At 41.7% G+C, this 23,041-nt stretch overlaps 1 protein-coding gene across 1 annotated transcript; it reads right to left on the bottom strand.

Annotated features, from left to right (window-relative positions):
* Nucleotides 1-3,068: 3,068 nt before the first annotated feature.
* LOC106603014 (zinc finger protein 585A) lies at nt 3,069-21,242 on the bottom strand. Its single transcript, XM_014196116.2, has 4 exons — nt 21,160-21,242; nt 20,956-21,041; nt 6,666-7,392; nt 3,069-6,285 (listed from the first exon to the last, which is right to left on the bottom strand). The coding sequence occupies exons 3-4, from the start codon at nt 7,234-7,236 to the stop codon at nt 3,443-3,445; spliced, it is 3,414 nt and encodes a 1,137-aa protein (XP_014051591.1). The 5' UTR covers nt 7,237-7,392; nt 20,956-21,041; nt 21,160-21,242; the 3' UTR covers nt 3,069-3,442.
* Nucleotides 21,243-23,041: the final 1,799 nt, after the last annotated feature.

Raw genomic sequence — 23,041 nt, 5'->3', positions numbered from 1 at the left:
AGCTCCACCCCCAGACAAGTAAACATTTGGTTAACTCGGAACAGACCAAATCTGAACGAATCATAGCTGTCTAGGCTGTTTCACAAGTCTGAACAGCACAGTTTAGTACAGTAGAGCACAGTATGGTAAAGTAGAGTTGTATTCAGCAGAGTACAGTATAGTATGGTACAGTATAGTACAGTTTAATTCAGTAGAGTAGTTGTATTCAATAGAGTACAGAATGGTGCATTAGTTTATTTCAGCAGAGTACAGTAGTTTAATTCAGTACAGTTTAGTGCAGAAGATTGGAGTACATTAAAGGGTACAATATTGTACATTATACTGTACTATATTTTACTTTACCCTACTGTATTGTACTATACTTTTCACTGTACTATACTGTGCTGTTCAAACTTGTGAAACAAAATCTGAACCAATTATAGACGTCTATGTTCTGGCCAAATCTGAACTACTCTCACCCACCAGCTGGCTCGCTCTCTGTCGAGACGTCTGGTATCACAGAGCTTCAGACTCCGAGTCAAGTCCAGTTCTATGGCAGGAGCGCCGAAAACAGCCGTCGGTTTTAATTAGCTGATCTGTCAGTCCTTCGCCATCTAGCATTACCCTTAGAAACTCCCCCCTACATTGTGGATGATTTAAACAAGGAAGTGAGTTTGGAAAAATCTGAAAGTACGCATCTTAGAAATAGTTCTCGCATGTAAACTTCATATGTTCGAGCTCAGAATCAAATTGGGCTTCCCAAAAATAAAATGGTCAATGTGATAACTGTTCTAATTGCCGATTTTTGCCATTTTTCAAAGTCCTGATACAGCAGTAGCAGGCTCGCTTCCTCTCCCGCCTCGATTTTAACCACACCACTTTCAAGTCCAACTTTGTAGCAGTTTTACCAAGCTCTATGGACCAGCAATTCGAGCCTGGGGACCATGTTAAATCTGAACCACATATGGGCCACATATAGGCCGGTCCGGACCGGATTTGAACCAAACATATGATTGGTTCAGATTTGGTTTGGACCAGATCAAATCAAGGCCAGTCAGAGAGAAGTGTCATCAATACTCATCCCAGTTTTTCTCCAAGTGGGGCAGTGATGTTTCCATGGAGATCCACCACAGATCACTGAGATTTCCACAGCTCCAAACCTTAAAAATGTGAAAAACATGGGCCGTCCATTCATCACTACAAAACAGATTTGACATTTAACCAGAGGGTCTCAAACTGACAAGATGATTTATTGTCTTGAAGGATCAGGACATCTCTTGCCTTCACCACACAATTTAGAGGCAAAACCAAACAAGGGCATTAAGCAGAAACAGAGATCGGCAACAGGTGATCAATGAGAAAGAGACAGAACAGTAACTGTTATTTTCTCCCATAGTCTAGTGTTTAGCCTGATTTTTATGAAGTTTAAGCCAGCTGAACTTACTGCAACAGTGGCCTTATAGACTTTAACCAGTGTTTTTTCTGGTTAGGTCACATGATCAGTAAAAACTCAGGGAACTGACCCAATATTCACTTACTCAAGCATTATGGCGAGGTCACAGGCACAGCCGTTTCCACAGTGACCACACAACTGCCCAAAATGGCTGCCATGCACAATACACCAGAGATGGGTGATACTACCGGGTGTGTCACCGTCTCCTCAGAGGTGTGGTTCAGTAAATGGCAGCAAATCTGTCAGCGCCGCCAGCCCTGTCCTGTTATTAGGGAAGCAGCTGCATCACACAGGAAAGTTGATCAGTCAAAGGAGCCATTTACCAGAAATGTGAGCGATTCAAAACATTGGCGCAACCTTACCGTCCTACATCATTCAATTCCCCTCATCTAGAGAATAATCTTTCTGGCGCACGCAATACTTTCTATTATGTTCTCCCTTTGGTGTTACTAGTGCAGTTTTTTCTTGTTTGGTAACTACTAATTCGCTGTGGACTCAGATAAATTGTCTGGAGAATCATTTTAGTGTCCTTGTTTCATTTTCATGACCTGGTAAACAAAATGTAGTTTATGGAGTTAATCAACTTTATAATTGGAGCTCAACAACCCATGTCAACCTAGAGACATATCTAGAACCTGGATCCTGTCATCCATTGAGTAAAATGCTTGCAGCCCACACGGACCTGGCCTCTCTCTGAAACAGGGGCCAGTGTTATTGTGGAATGTTCTGTTTAAACGATCTCAAGGCCCTGTGCTCAGCTGGGGGGCCCAGGCTTCAGGGTGAGTTAGGGCTTGTTCTACAATGGGTTAGAGGGAGAGAGGGGTTGATATTGATGAATGGGGTAACAGGGGGTAGAGTTTCAACCCTGGCTGCTGTTCACTCACCTAAACCTTATTGAGCACTAATGAGTTCTGATGAGACGCAGACCCTACTGTACTACAGAGAAAGCGTCCTCAATACTCCTCTTCTGAAAGTTGCCATCCTGCTTTCAGGCGTAATGTAAACATGATATGAGACAGGCCAACTGAAGCACATAGTATGGATTCCTGAGTGTTCTTGAGATTATTTGAACATGTTATGGACCCATAAAAAGTGACTGACTTGAACTGTGTAAATAGTTCAAGTTTATTCATTCAGTACCATCTGAAGTTCAGGTAAATAAATGGTATTTTCCTCTCTGCTTATAAACCTATTGCTTAAAATAAACAAAATATAAAATATATAAAGTTATCAATATGATCGCAGTAGATGTGCAATCAATGAGCTTTAAACATAAATGGTTGGGTGTTTTTCAGTAAGGATGAGAGGATATGTTCAAATGCGTTCAAAGCCAACATTGCCATCTGCTGGTGAAATTAACAGTGTGCACAATTGAGACTTTCACAATCATTGATTGTGGGAGACTACATCCTTAGATCTGTCCCTATAATACAAGCATTCTAGGATAATATTTAGCTTTAGGATGAGCACACTAGAGCCAACCCGTACTGGCTCTGACATTTAATTTTCAGTCCTTTCGAGCACGGTTCCAGCAATTATGGATGTGTTACCAGGCCAGTGAAACTTGACTCGGCTCAGTAAAGGTACAATTATTACACTGTGTACATGCAGTACATTTGAAAAGACTGGATGGGTGTCACAGGAAAAGTATCTTTATTATCTGACATCGGAATAATTGACCAAACAGACATTTAAACCACTTCAAGTTACAGCTGAGTAGGAGACTTGTAGCTTATCTATTGTGATTGCACATCATCCTACGCTAACTAAACAGTATATTCACATGCCAACTACAAAAGGTGATCTAAGCATGGTAACAAAGTAAAAGTCCAAATATGGTAACATAGTAATAATTACCACTCCTTTTCCATGTTCAGGCTATCATACGAGGCTATTCAGATAGGACAATGATTGTGTTTTGTGACCTGGTGTCTCTTAAAAAGGTTCCCAATTGAGTAATGTTGATCCCATAGGCAAAGCAGTGGTATGGCTTCTCACAAGTTTAGATTTTTACAGGTTTACAAAACTCTTTTCATATCCAGTACAGTCATAAAGAGATTCTCCAGTGTGGGTTTGCTGATGTGCTCTAAGGCCAGAAATCTGCCTGAAACGCTTCCCACAGTCAGAGCAGCGATGGGGTTTATCTCCAGTAGAGCGCATGTGAGGAGGCCTATGCGTAACCTGGTGTGTTTTTAGATAATCTACCCGGGTGAAACATTTCTCACAGTCAAGACATTGATATGGTTTTTCTCCAGTATGTTCACGCTGATGTATCTTTAAATGTTTTCCATGGCTAAACTGTTTCCCACACTCAGGGCAGACATAAGGCTTCTCCCCAGTGTGCATTCGCTGGTGGTCTGTAAGGTTGCCTAGTTTACCAAAGCTCTTTCCACAGTCAGAGCAAAGGTACGGTTTTTCTTGTCTATGTATTATTCTCTGATGATTTTTCAATTGGGTCGAAATATTGTAGCTTTTCTCACATTCAGGACATTGGTATGGTTTCTCTCCATTATGTGACATCATATGAACTTTCAACCGATCTGATCTTGTGAACTTCTCATCACAATGCGTACAATGAAAAGGCTTCTCTCCAGTATGTAACCGCTTGTGTTTTTTCAAATTACCTTCTGAAGAGAATCCTTTCCCGCACTCAGAACAGTGGTGAGGCTTCTCTCCAGTGTGTATCCTTTCGTGTGCTTTTAGGTCTTCTTCTATAAGGAAGGTAAGACCACAGTTAGAGCACAGGTGAGGCTTCTCTCCAGTGTGTTGTTGTTTATGTCTCTTAAAGGGTCTCCAAGATGTAAAACTTTCGTTACAGTCTGGACAGTGGTGACGGGGCTTCTCTCCAGTGTGTGTGTATAGGTGATGGTTAAGACCTGTTTGTGTTGTGAAAGTCTTTTCACACTGAGAGCACTGGTAAGGTCTCTCACCAGTGTGTATACGCACATGTTCTTTAAGATGTGACCGTTTTGAGTATCTCTTTTCACAGATGGGGCACTGGTGAGGCTTTACCCCAGTGTGAGTTCGCTGGTGGGCATTAAGGTTGCCCAGGAGAGCAAAGCTCTTTCCACAGTCAGAGCAAATGTAAGAAGATGCTGTATGCACTGCCCTCTGGTGAACTTTTAATTTGCTAGAATCATGGAATTTCTTCTCACAAACAGGGCATTGGTAAGGCTTCTCTTCAGAATGTATTTTCATATGATCTTTTAACTGGTCGGCTCTGGTGTACCGCTTATCACACTGTGTGCAGTGGAAAGGTTTCTCTCCTGAATGTAACAGCTTGTGTTTCTTTAAACAACCTGCAGTAGAGAAATTTCGCCCGCAGTCAGAGCAGTGGTGAGGATTCTGTGTGTGAATCCTTTCATGTGCTTTTAGATCTTCCAATAAAGGGAAACTGACACTACAGACAGAGCATTGGTGAGGCTTCTTTCCAATGTGCTTGTGTCTTTTCAATTCCAATGCATTTAGGAAATATAAATTGCAATTTTCACAATGGTAAAGTTTCTCTCCAGAGTGTGAGTACAGATGCCGCTTAAGATGTATTTGTTTTATGAAAGTCTTCGCACACTGAGAACACTGGTAAGGTCTCTCACCAGTGTGTGAACGCAGGTGTTCTTTGAAATGTGAAGCGCTATGGTATTTTTTCCCACATTCAGGGCAGTGGTGAGACTTTTTCCCAGTGTGTGTTTGCTGGTGTTCTGTCAGGTTGTCTTGTTGAGCAAAATCTGTTCCAAGGTCAGGGCTATGGTCAAGTTTTTCGACAGTATGGGCCATCTCTTGACATTGTTTTTCTACATTTCTGGATATTGATCTATTCTCAGAACCAGGCTGAGAATCAGGCTGCTCCTCAGCATGAGTCTTCAGATGTTCTTTCAATTCCTCTGAAGTACTGTACCCATTCTCACAATGCATATAGTGGAATGGCTTCTCTCCAGAATTTACCTGCAGGTGTTGAATAAGATCTGAACTTTTTTTGACAGCATGTGATATTTCCTGACATTCTTGTTCTTCATGTCTGGAACTTGGTGACCTATTAGCAAAACTAGACTGAGAATCAGGCTGCTCCTCATGAGTCATCATATGATCTTTTAACTCATCCGACCCATTGTACCTCTTGTCGCATTGCAGACAGTGGAAAGGTTTCTCTCCCGTGTGTAACAGCATGTGTTCCTTTAAAGTTTCCTCAGTGGAGAAACTTTGATCACAGTCAGGGCTGTGGTGAGACAACTCCACCTTGTGTAATAACATGTGGTCTTTAAGATTTGACTTCATTTTAAACCTCTTCTCACACTGACCACATTGGTAAGGCCGCTCCCCAGTATGTGCCATCATATGAACTTTTAACTGGTCTGATCTGATGAACCTCTTGCCACACTGATGGCAACAGAAAGCCTTAATCCCTGAATGTAGCCACTTGTGTTTCGATAAATACTGCACTGTAGAGAAAGTTCGCCCACAGTCAGAGCAGTGGTGAGGCTTCTCTCCAGAGTGCACTGGCAGGTGTTGATAAAGATTTGAACTTTTAATGAAACTCTTGTCACACTGTGAGCACTGGAAAGGCCTCTCACCACTATGTATTCGCATGTGTTTTTGAAGACCTGCATTGCTAGAGAATCTCTTCTTACATTCAGGGCATTGGTAAGAACTCACAGAAGAGAAACCTGCATCGCTATCTGAACAGTGGGAAGATGTCTTTCCAGAATGTGCCTGCAGGTGTCGTTGAGGGTGTGGACGTTTTGTGGAGCTCTTCTTACATTGAGGGCTCTTTCCTTTGTCAACTTCCTGGTGTTGCAAGCCTGATGTAGACAAGGCCACCGCCACTGATGAGTCTGAGGACTCAGGAGGACACACTCCTGTATGAATGACAACAGAAAAAAACAAGTTACAGTATATCAACTTCGGAAAGGAAGAGGTGCAAAGCTCGCTCACCATTAAAAAAACATTTTATTTAAACAACTATTAAAAGATTGATGTTTCAGCCTTATTCAATGGACTTCATCTGAACATCAAGCTTTAATAACTGTTTAAATAAAATATGTTAATGATGAGCGAGAGTGTGCGCCTATTTCTTTTCAATGCACATTTTTTGGGGGTTGCACCTCAACTTACGTAGCACCCTCCACCTCTTTCCACTATATCAACTTTGCATGATAATATCAGTTGTGCTCTCAAGTCCAATGTGACGTCATTACCACTTGTAGTGAATCTTTAATACAATCTGTTCTATTCATACCTGCATTAGCAAACACTGAAATCATATCCTCCTCCTTTTCCACTTTGATGTTGAATCTCTGTCCCAGCATAAACCTGCAGTCCTCCAGCAGCACTGTTTCATCCTGCTGTAACGACTGGGCTCCACTGTCACAATCAGGAACCAATGACTCCCTCTGCTGTGGTATAATGAGCCACTCTGGAGCTGGATCCGCCAACTGCCTGTTGTTGGGTAACCAAGCTCCTCCCTCATTCTGTTCACCATCGCAGCTTGCTTGTGAGCTGTCCACCTCTACAGTCGCTGACTGGCTGGGACTTGTAGGCACATTGCTAGCATCTTTCTGTATTCCTTTGATGTCTTCTTTCAGTTGCAGTAACTGAGAGATTCCCTGGTCCTCTGAATCCATTATAATTACATTTTCACAATACTCCCCTACTATACGACGCAATGAGCGTTGACTCTTTCCTTTGACTTCTGATCCATCCTTGCCCCCTATTCGACAACGTTCGCACAAGTAATGTAAATTGTCCTCAGATAAAGTATATAAACTCAGTTCAATTTCGTCCAACAACGTTTCCCTCTCCCGACTCATATTGCCCTACTCACGTCACAACCAAGACTGCTTAGCCAGCTAGCTTTTGTAATGTCTCGGACACTTTGCCCACTTCTCGTGTGATATGTGCTGATGCTCACATGAAAATAAAGCTGAGCATTGCCTCCAGGGTGTCCAGAACATGTCCTCGCTCTCCTGAAATAAAATCACACATAGAACGGGAATGAAAATCAGCCTGCATTCACTTGTTCCCCACTGACACTGTATGAGCTTAAAGTAAACAAATACTAAACGTTTACCGAATGGTACCACAAGCGTTTACACCGAAACAGTAACATTGTTTAAAACAATATTTATTGACTTGTTCCTGGAGTGCCACAGGTAGGCAACTGTAGGGTTATGTCAACCATCACATCTGATTTAATCACTTCATCAAACAGTGGGCTAATTGGCGAAATTCAACACACCAGTGCTCAGTTTCCCGAAAGAGATGGAACTTACCAGTGCTTCCCGATTTGGTATACCCCAACAGAATGCTGTTGGTCATTAAAATGACCGGTCATTAAAAGTATTAATGTCAGTTAGACCTCTGATTGGCCTGCTAATCCAATGAGCCAACATTACATAATGTTCTATAAGGAAATGGCAAGCATTTTTGAAACTGTTTGAGATGGGGGTTTTTTACCTCCAATTTAAGCTTTGGCTACAAAGAGTATGCTGTAGGACGAGTCAAAAACCTTATTTGGGTTAGAGTTAACAGAAAATGAACTTTTAAAAGTGAGATTTTCACTGGACAGTTACTTTAAGCTTATGAATGTTTTAAATTATGCATCGTTCCTATAAAAATGGCCGAAGATGTCACATGCATTTCCCAATACATTTTTTTATATTTTACCTTTATCTAACCAGGATGGCAGTTGAGAACAAGTTCTCATTTACAACTGCAACCTGGTCAAGATAAAGCAAAGCAGTGTGACAAAACAGTTAAACAAATGTACAGTCAATAACACAATAGAAAAATCTATGTACAGTGTGTGAAAATGTAGAAGAGTGGGGAGGTAGGCAATACATAGGCCAGAGGCGAAATAATTACAATTTAGCATTAACACTGGAGTATGCAGATGATGTGCAAGTATAGATACTGGGGTGCAAAAGAACAAGAGGGTAAGTAATAATATGGGGATGAGGTAGTTGGGTGTGCCATTTACAGATTGGCTATGTACAGGTACAGTGATCGGTAAGCTACTCTGACAACTGATGCTTAAAGTTAACCTCTCTAGGCTAGGCGGGACGAATTCGTCCCACCTACGTAACAGCCACTGCTATCCTGTGGCGCGATTTTCAAAACCTTAAAAATCCTATTACTTCAATTTCTCAAACATATGACTATTTTACAGCCATTTAAAGACAAGACTCTCGTTAATCTAACCACACTGTCCGATTTCAAAAAGGCTTTACAACGAAAGCAAAACATTAGATTATGTCAGCAGAGTACCAAGCCAGAAATAATCAGACACCCATTTTTCAAGCCAGCATATAATGTCACCAAAACCCAGAAGACAGCTAAATGCAGCACTCACCTTTGATGATCTTCATCAGATGACAACCCTAGGACATTATGTTATACAATACATGCATGTTTTGTTCAATCAAGTTCATATTTATATCAAAAACCAGCTTTTTACATTAGCATGTGACGTTCAGAACTAGCATACCCCCCGCAAACTTCCGGGGAATTCGCTAACATTTTACTAAATTACTCACGATAAACGTTCACAAAAAGCATAACAATTCTTTTAACCTCTTGGGGCTAGGTGGGACGCTAGCGTGCCACCCGTGGTGCACTCCATCAACAGCAGGTGCATTTCAAGAGCGGCAAATTTGAATCCAAATAAATGTCAAAATTCAAATTTTTCAAAAATACAACTATGTTACACCATTTGAAAGATAAACATCTCCTTAATCTAACCACGTTTTACGATTTCAAAAAGGTTTTACGGCGAAAGCATAAATTTAGAGTATGTTAGGACAGTACATTTACAAGAGTTGTGTGTAATGTTTTGTCAAGTCAAAGACAGGGTCACCAAAACCATAAAACCAGCTAAAATGATACACTAACCTTTTACAATCTCCATCAGATGACACTCCTAGGACATTATGTTAGACAATGCATGCATTTTTAGTTCTATCAAGTTCATATTTATATACAAAAACAGCGTTTTACTATGGCATTGATGTTGAGGAAATCGTTTCCCTCCAATAACCGGCAGTCAAGTCAGCGTCACAAATTAAATAATTAAAATTAGAAAACATTGGTAAAATATTATATTGTCATTTAAAGAATTATAGATTTACATCTTTTGAACGCAATCAACTTGCCAGATTTAAAAATAACCTTACTGGGAAATCACACTTTGCAATAATCTGAGCACTGTGCCCAGAAAAATACGCGTTGCGATACAGACTAGACGTCATGTTGGGGAGATCTAAAATCGAAAATACTATGTAAATAATCCATTACCTTTGATTCTCTTCATCAGATGTCACTTCCAGGTATCACAGGTCCATAACGAATGTAGTTTTGTTCAAAAAAGCTCATCATTTATGTCCAAAAATCTCCGTCTCGTTAGCACATGATGTAAGCCAGCCGGACTTCTCGTCATGAACGAGGGGAAAAAATATATTTCCGTTCGTTCAAACATGTCAAACGTTGTATAGCATAAATCATTAGGGCCTTTTTTAACCAGAACATGAATAATATTCAAGGTGGACGAATGCATAGCCTTTTATAACGTATTGGAACGAGGGTACCCAACATGAAGTAGCGCGCCAGGTGTCTAATGGGACATCACCGTTCCATGGCTCTTGTTCGGTCAGATCTCCCTCCAGAAGACTCAAAACACTTTGTAAAGGCTGGTGACATCTAGTGGAAGCAATAGGAAGTGCCAAAATATTCCTAAACCCCTGTGTTTTTCAATGGGATAGGTTTAAACTCAATACAACACATCAGGTATCCACTTCCTGTCAGAAAATGTCTCAGGGTTTTGCCTGCCAAATGAGTTCTGTTATACTCACAGACACCATTCAAACAGTTTTGGAAACTTTAGAGTGTTTTCTATCCATATATAATAAGTATATGCATATTCTAGTTACTGGGTAGGATTAGTAACCAGATTAAATCGGGTACATTTTTTTTATCCAGACGTGCAAATGCTGCCCCCTAGACCCAACAGGTTAAGAATTATAGATACAGACCTCCTCTATGCACTCGATATGTCCGATTTTAAAATAGCTTTTTGGTGAAAGCACATTTTGCAATATTCTAAGTACATAGCCCAGGCATCACGGGCTCGCTATTTAGACACCCGGCAAGTTTAGCACTCACCATAATCATATTTACTATTATAAAAGTTTGATTACCTTTTGTTGTCTTCGTCAGAATGCACACCCAGGACTGCTACTTCAATAACAAATGTTGGTTTGGTCCAAAATAATCCATCGTTATATCCGAATAGCGGCGTTTTGTTCGTGCGTTCCAGACACTATCCGAAATAGTAAAGAAGTGTCGCGCGCATGGCGCAATTTGTGACAATAAAATTCTAAGTATTCCATTACCGTACTTCGAAGCATGTCAACCGCTGTTTAAAATCAATTTTTACGACATTTTTCTCGTGAGAAAGCGATAATATTCCGACAGGGAATCTCCTTTTCGGCAAACAGAGGAAAAAAATCCCAAAGGCGGGGGCGGTCGGGGTCACGCGCATAAGCCAGTGTCCCTTGATCGGCCACTTGAGAAAGGCGATAATGTGTTTCAGCCTGGGGCTGGAATGACGACATTCTGTTTTTTCCCGGGCTCTGAGCGCCTATGGACGACGTGGGAAGTGTCACGTTAGAGCAGAGATCCTTAGTAAATGATAGAGATGGAAAAGAAGTTCAACAAATGGTCAGTCAGGCCACTTCCTGTAAAGGAATCTCTCAGGTTTTGACCTGCCATTTGAGTTCTGTTATACTCACAGACACCATTCAAACAGTTGTAGAAAATTTAGGGTGTTTTCTATCCATATGTAATAAGTATATGCATATTCTAGTTACTGGGTAGGAGTGGTAACCAGATTAAATCGGGTATGTTTTTTATCCAGCCGTGTCAATACTGCCCCCTAGCCCTAACAGGTTTTAAAGAGGGAGATAAGACTCCAGCTTCAGTGATTTTTGCAATTTGTTCCAGTCACTGGCAGCAGAGAACTGGAAGGAAAGGCGGCCAAAGAAAGTGTTGGCTTTGGGGATGACCACTGAAATATACCTGCTGGAGCGCGTGCTACGGGTGGGTGTTGCTATGGTGACCAGTGAGCTGAGATAAGGCGGGACTTGACCTAGCAAAGACTAATAGATGACCTGGAGCCAGTGGGGATCGGTAGGGATAGTTTTACGAGGGTGTTTGGCAGCATTAGTGAAGGAGGCTTTGTTTCGAAATAGGAAGCCGATTCTAGATTTAATTTCGGATTGGAGATGCTTAATGTGAGTCTGGAAGGAGAGTTTACAGTCTACAAATACCTAGGTGTCTGGTTAGTTGTCCACATATTCTGATGCAAGTCGGGTGGGAGGGTAGCAATCGGTTGAAGAGCATGCACTTAGTTTTACTAGCATTTCAAATCAGTTGGAAGCCACGGAAGGGGTGTTATGACGTTAAATCACATTTGGAGGTTTGTTAGCACAGTGTCCAAAGAAGGGCCAGAGGTATACAGAATGGTGTTGTCTGCGTAGAGGTGGATCAGAGACTCACCAGCAGCAAGAGCGACATCATTGATATATACAGAGAAAAGAGTCGGCCCAAGAATTGAACCCTGTGGCACCCCCATAGAGACTGCCAGAGGCCTGGAAAACAGGCCCTCCGATTTGACACACTGAACTCTATCAGAAGTAGTTAGTGAACCAAGCTAGACAGTCATTTGAGAAACCAAGGCTGTTGAGTCTGCCGATAAGAGTGCGGTGATTGACGCAGTCGAAAGCCTTGGCCAGGTCGATGAAGACGGCTGCACAGCACTGTCTTCATTGACAGCGGTTATGATATCGTTTAGGACCTTGAGCGTGGCTGAGGTACACCCATGACCAGCTCGGAAACCAGCTAGCATAGTGGAAAAGGTACGGTGGGATTCGAAATGGTCGGTGATCTGTTAACTTGGCTTTCGAAGATTTTAGAAAGGCAGGCAGGGCAGGATGGATATAGGTCTATTAAAAAGTTTGGGTCTAGAGTGTCTCCCCCTTTGAAGAGGGGGATGACCACAGCAGCTTTCCAATCTTAGGGAATCTCAGACGATATGAGAGGTTGAATAGGCTAGTAATAGGGGTTGCAACAATTTCGGCCGATTATTTTAGAGAGGGTCCAGACTGTCTTGCCCAGCTGATTTGTAGGGATCCAGATTTTGGAGCTCTCCGTGCTTCGACACCTGCATTGCTTGCTGTTTGGGGTTTTAGGCTGGGTTTCTGTACAGCACTTTGAGATATCAGCTGATGTAAGAAGGGCTATATAAATACATTTGATTTAATTTCAGAACATCAGCTGTCTGGATTTGGGTGAAGGAGATGCTGGGGGGGCTTGGGCAAGTTGCTGCAGGGGGTGCTGAGATGTTGGCAGAGGTAGGGGTAGCAAGGTGGAAAGCATGGCCAGCCGTAGAAAAATGGTTATTGATATGATGGATTATCGTAGATTTATCTGTGGTGACAGTGTTTCCTATCCTCAGTGCAGTGGACAGCTGGGAGGAGATGCTCTTATTCTCCATTAACTTTACAATGTCCCAAAACGTTTTGGAATTAGTGCAAGAAGCAAATTTCTGTTTGAAAAAGCTAGCCTTAGCTTTTTTTTTTAACTGACTGAGTATATTGGTTCCTGACTTCCCTGAAAAGTTGCATATCGCAGGGGCTATTCGATGCTAAATACACCATGTAGAGAGATCGTTCATAAGTGTGAACATTAGTGCATGTGTCGATACAGATAGGACTGCTCTCGGAACAGCATTCTCCATTAAAATCGTACCTTTACAATCATTTCACAATACTGACGAAGATTCAGCTCCAAGAGAGATATTACCACCTTTAGCTGCAAATATTGAGGCAGCTTCAAAGGGAACAGAAGTAAAGCTAAGCAAAGAGATGTATTCAATCCACTAATACTAAAACGTGCATTTAAGATGAACATAAATATTTGTAGTACTTTGAACAACGTTTATTTGAGGATGTTTTAGGTATGGTCAGCATTGTAAAACAGTAAATTCTGGGACATCGACATGTCTTAAAATAGGCAGAAAGCTTAAATTCTTGTTAATCTAACTGCAGTGTCCAATTTACAGTAGCTATTAGAGAAAAAAAAATACTATGCTATTGTTTGAGGATAGTGCACAACAACAAAACACTTAACTTCTTGGGGCTATGTGGGACGCTAGCGTGCCACCCGTGGTGCACCCTATCAACAGCAGGTGCATTTCAAGAGCGGCAAATTTGAAACCAAATAAATGTCAAAATTCAAATTTTTCAAACATACAACTATCTTACACCCTTTGAAAGATAAACATCTCCTTAATCTAACCACGTTGTCCGATTTCAAAAAGGTTTTACGGCGAAAGCATAAAGTTAGATTATGTTAGGAGAGTACATTACACACAGCTATTGTCAATGTTTTGTCAATTCAAAGACGGGCGTCACCAAAACCATAAAACCAGCTAAAATGATGCACTAACCTTTTACAATCTCCATCAGATGACACTCCTAGGACATTATGTTAGACAATGCATGCATTTTTTGTTCTATCAAGTTCATATTTATATCCAAAAACAGCGTTTTACTATGGCATTGATGTTGAGGAAATCGTTTCCCTCCAATAACCGGCAGTCAAGTCAGCACCACATATTAAATAATTAAAATTAGAAAACATTGGTAAAATATTATATTGTCATTTAAAGAATTATAGATTTACATCTCTTGAACGCAATCAACTTGCCAGATTTAAAAATAACCTTACTGGGAAATCACACTTTGCAATAATCTGAGCACTGCGCCCAGAAAAATATGCTTTGCTAAACAGACAAACGGCCATGTTGGAGAGATCTAAAATCGAAAATACTATGTAAATAATCCATTACCTTTGATTCTCTTCATCAGATGTCACTTCCAGGAATCCCAGGTCCATAACGAATGTAGTTTTGTTCAAAAAAGCTCATCATTTATATCCAAAAAGCTCCGTGTTGTTAGCACATGATCTAAGCCAGCCGGACTTCTCGTCATGAACGAGGGGAAAAAATATATTTACGTTCGTTCAAACATGTCAAACGTTGTATAGCATAAATCATTAGTGCCTTTTTTAACCAGAACATGAATAATATTCAAGGTGGACGAATGCATTCTCTTTTATAACGTATTGGAACGAGGGTACCCAACATGAACTCGCGCCAGAGTCTAATCGGTCATCACCGTTCCATGGCTCTTGTTCGGTCAGATCTCACAGTAAAAGACTCAAAACACTTTGTAAAGGCTGGTGACATCTAGTGGAAGCAATAGGAAGTGCCAAAACATTAATCATCCCCTGTGTGTTTCAATGGCATAGGCTTAAAGGTAATTCAACACATCAGGTATCCACTTCCTGTCAGAAAATGTCTCAGGGTTTTGCCTGCCAAATGAGTTCTGTTATACTCACAGACACCATTCAAACAGTTTTAGAAACTTTAGGGTGTTTTCTATCCATATATAATAAGTATATGCATATTCTAGTTACTGGGTAGGATTAGTAACCACATTAAATCGGGTACGTTTTTTTATCCAGCCGTGAAAATACTGCCCCCTAGCCCCAACAGGTTATCACGGCAACTGGTTTGATACATTCACTTCTGAAGGTAAATAACATACTTACATTCAGTAATCTTGCTCTGAGTTGTCATTCTGAGGGTCCCATTGATAAAATGTAGCACAGTTTTGTTTGTTAAAATCCATTTTTATATTCAAATGTAGGAACTGGGTTCTACAGTTTGAACCCCCTACTGTCTCTGGCTCCACCCCGGCCATCTAGATGTGGGAAGGTTAGTGTATTTTCTGTAGGGAAGCTAATGATGCATCATGTATGACATTCCTGGGAGGGAATTACCCAACACACCTCCAGGCTGTGTAAGGGCTCTCCAAGAAGGAGAGTGATGGAGTGCTGCATCAGATGACATGGCCTCCACAATCCCCTGACCTCAACCAAATTGAGATGGTTTGGGATGAGTTGGACCGCAGAGTGAAGGAAAAGCAGCCAAACAAGGACTCAGCATGTGTCGGAACTCCTTCAAGACTGTTGGAAAAGCATTCCAGGTGAAGCTGGTAGAGAGAATGCCAAGAATGTTAAAAGTTGTCGTCACGGCAAAGGGTGGCTATTTGAAGAATCTCAAATATATTTTGATTTGTTGAACACTTTTTTGGTTACTACATGATTCTATATGTGCTATTTCATAGTTTTGATGTCTTCACTATTATTCTACAATTTAGAAAATAATAAAAATAAAAGAACACCACATGAATGAGTAGGTGTTCTAAAAAAAATAAAAAATAAATAAAAAATAAAAAAATTGACCAGTAGTGTGTACACACACACACGTACGTATGTGGACACCCCTTGAAATGTATGGATGTCAGCCACACCCATTGCTGACAGGTGTATAAAATAGAGCACACAGAAATGCAATCCCCATAGACAAACATTGGCAGTAGAACAGCCTTACTGAAGTGCTCAGTAACTTTCAATGTGGCACCATCATAAGATACCATCTTTCCAACAAGTCAGTTCTTCAAATGTCTGCCCTGCTAGAGTGGTCCCGGTCAACTGTAAGTGCTGTTATTGTGAATTGGAAACGTCAAGAAGCAACAACAGCACAGCCACAAAGTGATAGGCCACACAAGCTCACAGAACGGTACCGCCAAGTGCTGAAGCACGTAAAAATAGTCTGTCCTCGGTTGCAACACTCACTAGAGTTCCAAACTGCCTCTGGAAGCAACGTCAGCACAAGAAGTGTTCGTCTGAAGCTTCATGAAATGGGTTTCCATGGCTGAGCAGCTGCACACAAGCCTAAGATCACGATGTGAAATGCCAAGCGTCAGCTGGGTGTGGTATAAAGCCTCTGGAGTGATGAATCACGCTTAACCATCTGCTGACGGCCAAGCGTTCATAGCAACGTCGCTTTTTGATCCTTCGATGTCGGCTCTTCCTATCATTGTGAAGCAGAATTCACCAAGCGTTGGATGGTTCACCCACTAATAGGGAACGTGAGCTGGGATTAGACCGTCGTGAGAAAAGAACAAGAGGGTAAGTAATAATATGGGGATGAGGTAGTGTTCTCTCAACGGATGCCAAGAGAACACTACCTGCCCCAATGCATTGTGCCAACTGTAAAGTTTGGTGGAGGAGGAATAAGGGTCTGGGGCTGTTCTTCATGGATCTGGCTAGGCCCCTTAGTTATAGTGAAGTGGAATCTTAATGCTAGGGCATACAATGCCATTCCAGACAATTCTGTGCTTCCAACTTTGTGGCAACAGTTTGGGGAAGGCCCTTTCCTGTTTCAGCATGACAATGCCCCTGTGCACAAAGTAAAGTTCATACAGAAATGTTCTTTGAGATCGGTGTAGAATAACTTTACCGACCTGCAGAGCCCTGACCTCAAGCCCATTTGGGATGAATTGTAATGTTGACTGCGAGCCAGGACTAATCGCCCAACCACACTAATGCTCCTGGGTAAATGGGAGCAGGAATGTTCCAACATCTAGTGGAAAGCCTTCCCAGAAGAGTGGAGGCTGTTATATCAGCCAAGGGGGACCAACTCCATATTAATGCCCATGATTTTGAAAAGAGATGTTCCACAAGCAGACGTTCACATACTTTTGGTCATGTAGTGCACCGGATTGAGAACTGATGCTTAGTTGACATGGACCGTTGGGATCCACAGGCCTACAGTATAATGGCATTAGGTTTATGGGCATTCGCAATGCACCCCTTGGCATTGTGCATCTGAAGCAGAGAATAGCTTAACTCACACTATTTACATATCGTTTTTAAATTGAGAACATATGGCTCAACAATAATAGTAGACAATGTAAACTCAGTAGGCAATGTAAACAAAAAAAAGAAACGTCCTCTCACTGTCAAATGCGTTTATTTTCAGCAAACTTAACGTGTAAATATTTGTCTGAACATAAAAAGATTCAACAACAGACAAACTGAACAAGTTCCACAGACATAAGAGCAACAGAAATTGAATAATGTGTCCCTGAATAAAGGGGGGGGGGGTCAAAATCAAAAGTAACATTCAGTATCTGGAATTGCCACCAGCTGCATTAAGTACTGCAGTGCATCTCCTCCTCATGGACTGCACCAGATTTGCCAGTTCTTGCTGTGAGATGTTACCCCACTATTCCACCAAGGCACCTGCAAATTCCCGGACATTTCTGGGGAGAATGGCCCTAGCCCTCACCCTCCAATCCAACAGGTCCCAAACGTGCTCAATGGGATTGAGATCCAGGCTCTTCGCAGACCATGGCAGAACACTGACATTCCTGTCTTGCAGGAAATCACGCACAGAACGAGCAGTATGGCTGGTGACATTGTCATGCTGGAGGGATGAGCCTGCAGGAAGGGTACCACATGAGGGAGGAGGATGTCTTCCCTGTAACGCACAGCGTTGAGATTGCCTGCAATGATAACAAGCTCAGTCCGATGATGCTGTGACAAACCACCCCAGATCATGACGGACCCTCCACCTCCAAATCGATCCCGCTTCAGAGTACAGGCCTCAGCGTAACGCTCATTCCTTCGACCATCACCCCTGGTGAGACAAAACCGTGACTCGTCAGTGAAGAACACTTTTTGCCAGTCCTGTCTGGTCCAGCGACGGTGGGTTTGTGCCCATAGGCGACGTTGTTGCCAGTGATGTCTGGTGAGGACCTGCCTTACAACAGGCCTACAAGCCCTCAGTCCAGCCTCTCGTTGCCTATTGCGGACAGTCTGAGCACTGATGGAGGGACTGTGCGTTCTTGGTGTAACTCGGGCAGTTGTTGTTGCCATCCTGTACCTGTCCCGCAGGTGTGATGTTCGGATATACCAATCCTGTGCAGGTGTTGTTACACATGGTCTGCCACTGCGAGGACAATCAGCTGTCCGTCCCGTCTCCCTGTAGCGCTGTCTTAGGCAGCGCAGTCCTCATGCCTCCTTGCAGCATGCCTAAGGCACGTTCACGCAGATGAGCAGGGACCCTGGGCATCTTTCTTTTGGTGTTTTTCAGAGTCAGTAGAAAGGCCTCTTTAGTGTCCTAAGTTTTCATAACTGTGACCTTAATTATCTACCGTCTCTAAGCTGTTAGTGTCTTAACGGCCGTTCCACAGGTGCATGTTCATTAATTGTTTATTGTTCATTGAACAAGCATGGGAAACAGTGTTTAAACCCTTTACAATGAAGATCTGTGAAGTTATTTGGATTTTTACAAATTATATCTTTTTTGCTGAGTTTATGAGGCTAATCATTACACTAGATTTTGTACATGCCTTGTGCTGCCATGAAATGTTTTATTGCAAATCCAACCCTTGTAATCTAGGTGGTGACATTTCTAGAAGCAGAAGATGGGACCCTTAGCTTAAAACATACATACAACTACAACCAAGTTCAATGCCAGATAGACCTTGACAAAAAGCTGTTGAAATCACACTGCATGTATTATACTTTAGAGTTGAATTGGGGGCATACTTATTTCACTGTATAGCCTTACCTATGGATTGTGGATCAATGACATGGGGTACCAGTCTATTCAATGACACCGAGAGAACATTAGCGTCGTAGCTCTTATTGCGGGACTATGAAATCACCAGGGGCAAACTACCTGCCCCCCAGGACACCTACAGCACCCGATGTCACAGGAAGGCCATATAGATCATCAAGGACAGCAACCACCCGAGCCACTGTCTGTTCACCCTGCTACCATCCAGAAGGCGAGGTCAGTACAGGTTCATCAAAGCTGGGACCAAGAGACTGAAAAACAGCTTCTATCTCAAGGCCATCAGACTGTTAACACAGAGAGACTGCTGCCTACATACAGACTCGAAATCATTGGCCACTTTAATAAATGGATCACTAGTCACTTTAATAATGTTTACATATCTTGCATTACTCATCTCGCATGGATATACTGTATTTTATACCATCTATTGCATCTTGCCTATGCCGCTCTGTCATTGCTCATCCATATATTTATATATTCTTATTCCATTCCTTTACTTAGATTTCTGTGTATTAGGTAGTTGCTGTAGAATTGTTAGATTCCCTGTTAGATATTGCTGCACTGTCAGAACTATGCGCACAAGCATTTCGCTACACTCACAATAACATCTGCGTATGTGTATGTGACCAATAAAATTTGAATTTAGCCACATTTATTGTACCAGTCAACCTACTGTGTGTATTGAACACTTCTCCAGCGGGAAAAAAAACAATACAACGTGGAAGGTTTGAGCCTGATAACTCAAGGACTTTGGGGGAAAAAAGCACTAGGGTACTGTGTAGGCTGATACCTAACGATTGGAGATCAATGAGATGGGGTAAGGCTGTACAGTGCAATATGAATGTCAATACGCACAATAAACTGACTGTGGAGGTGATTTCCCACAGTCAAAGTCCCGCAATAACCTACGACGCTAATATTTTCGTAAACTCTTCAGTTGTGTTCTCTGGGTGTCACCAAGCAGACCGATACCCCATTTCATTGCTCCACATTCCAACCATGTTTAACATGATCAAGTCTAAATATGGCCTGATTTCACCAATTGTAACCATATGCATCAATTTCAAACAGGGACTTTTATTTTAAAGGCAAACCGCAAATTCCACTATTGTGGCTAATCCCTATTGTGGCTAGCGTCACAACATAATCCGGTCCAGTCAAACCATTGTATAGTAGTCAAATGACGCTCACTGGCTGCTTATAACAGTTCGTTTTGGGCAACAGGGTTAAGTGGTGAACTAGCTAGTTATTTAAATAGGAGAACAACAAGTGGCTACCTAGCTAATACTTACATGGATTCCTAAATCATTGCTAAGAATATTGAAAATGACTGCAGTTTCTACTGTTTATTGTTTTCAGGCTGGTTGCTTATACATCTGTATCGTTTGATCCTGATCTAATTTCAAATGCTCACACAGACGTTTTCACATTCGGTTGAACAAATAATGCCTTACTACCAACGCGGTATTGTACAGCTTTGACAGTGATCGTAATGGTGGCGCTTGGCTTGCACGTGCAAATTCAGCACAAACAACATTTTATTCTATAATAGAATTGTGTTATTTGACTTGTCAAATAAATTAAAAGCTTATTTGACACATCAAAGTGTTTTGACACACAAAGACCCAAACGGCGTTCCATAAGACACTAAGTAGGATTTGAGAATGTGTAACGCTACCATGCTGAGAAATAAAATGTTTGTAATCATTCTGTCATTTCAAGGTTCAATTGCCTAGCTAATTAGCAATACTGGCTAACTAGCGATATAGTTCGTTTGGCGTTCTCTTGCTAGCTAACGTTACCGTAGCTAGCTGCAAGTGATTCGAACAATGCACATACTTTGACCGCGTGCACGCGTTCCTCATTGGTAGGTACATTTCAGGACTAAGATATTCGACTTCTCCTGACAAAGCAACATTAGCAATGTATTTAAAAGATGAACAAATTATATGAACCAAAATCGGCCCTTTTTACATACCTGCTTCTCCAAGAAAACTGCCTTCTCTCTGAAGTCGCTGGCCTGGCTGCGGTTGCCACAAAGTCAACATTGCCTATACGTAAACACTATTGAAAACAATAATTCGTTTTTTGGTCTTAATTCAAGGTTAGCCATAATGTTAGCAGTGTGGGTACGTTTAAATAATTTTAAGATGATAAATGGTAATACTAGTGAGGTTATTACTCTGTGGTAGTTAGTGGCGATATCTATATGTGATCCTTGGGACGTCACTGCACTTCTTTTATGAGATTTAACGGCAGTTGGCATCCAATTTGTTGCATTACCGCCACCTACTAGATTGGAGTACAACTCCCTTGTACTTTACTTGAAAAAGAAAAGAAAATCAAAGTTTATTTGTCACGTACGCGGAATACAACAGGTGTAGACCTTACAGTGAAATGCTTACTTACAGGCTCTAACCAATAGTGCAAAAATGGTATTAGGTGAACAATAGGTAAGAAAAGAAATAAAACAACAGTAAAAAGACAGGATATATACAGTAGTGAGGCTACATACAGACACCGGTTAGTCAGGCTGATTGAGGTAGTATGTACATGTATATATGGATTTTTAGCATTTATAGCAATACTAAATAAATACCCTACCATCTAGCACTATACTCACTAATTTCAAAATTATATAAAATAAAATGAACACCCCCCCCCTCCCCTACTCCACTAATTAAATGTATTTATTCCTACCTCATGCCATCACCCTGAAAGGATGGGACATCACCACTTAACACATCCTGTAACTCTTCTGCTGTCAAGTCTCGCACACCCAAATACCTCTCTGCCTCTCTGCACCTCTCTGCAGCTGCCACAACAACCTAAATTTTCTGAGACTTCCCTGCATCCCTGCAGTACAATTAATAACCATTGCTATAAATGCTAAAAATCCATTCTTATTGAAACTTATTTCACTTTTTGGTCTATCCCTCTGTACTGGTATATCTCTACTACTCTCACCACTCCTCCCCCTTAACCCATCTCACTCTACTTTCTTCACTGGTTCAGCATATGACAACTTCTGCTCTACTCTAACCCTGGAAACCTCAACCTGCCTACCTCGCACAGGACATTTCTGATCCCAAGCTACATTAGTGCCACATGCCCATAAGCTTAACACCTGTAACATCTTATTGTATTCGGCACGTATGCTCGTACAGGATAATTTATATATCCTAACTTCACTTTGTCAGTCAAAGACTCAACTCAAAACGCAAAAGATCAGACAATGACTCTTCTGTTTCCCCACTCTCACCACCCTGTCTGCATCGCATCAAACGAGGAGCATCACATACACTGGGAATCTTTGCCCTTAGCTGGTCAACGTTTATATCTACTGCTACTCCAGTTATCACTCCTTTCATTGGTGCCCTTTTCTTGAGAATGAAACAATTCACTTTTCTTGCCCCCATTCATTTTACTTCGAGCGCATTCTTCCTCTGCCCAACAGAAACACAAACAATTATCACTAGACCACTTCTAGTTACCCTCACCGATTCCACATGACCCAACTCTTTTTTTCACCCACTGTGAAACCACAAATGGATCAGCCAAAAGGCAAGAGTCCACTTTTTCCATAAACTTCACTCCTACTGTCACAGACTCTTCTTCATCCTGATCCTCGTGCATACCTCGGTCTCCGATAACTTTACTGCACCTACCACCTCTAATACTTCACCCTCATTCACTTCTAGTTCTCCTCCTGTCTTCAGCTCCCTCTGCTTACACTTTCTACCGTTCTTCTTTGACAAACCATCTCCATTTTTTCCCACCATTTTTATCTGACTTAAGATCACCCTCTTCTACCCTCACTCTCTTAGACCTCTTCTCCCTCTCTTTTTCTCTCCATTCCTTCTCCGTTTACCAAGTACAGTCTCCTTATGATAATATTGCCGCTCCATCCCTGACACCCATCTTGTACTTGCTTTCTCTAGGGACTCCATTTTCCCCTTCTGGATTTCTTCTCATGTCCCCAATAACGTGCCTACAACAACCCCAATGGTTATACATTTCGTTGGCACATGTCTTGGCTCGGGCAGGAAAGAAAGCCAATGTAA

Source organism: Salmo salar, chromosome ssa01 (genome assembly GCF_905237065.1).
Source record: "Salmo salar chromosome ssa01, Ssal_v3.1, whole genome shotgun sequence".
In the NCBI taxonomy this organism is placed as follows: Eukaryota; Metazoa; Chordata; class Actinopteri; order Salmoniformes; family Salmonidae; genus Salmo; species Salmo salar.
This window is presented reverse-complemented; position numbering and strand designations above follow the sequence as displayed.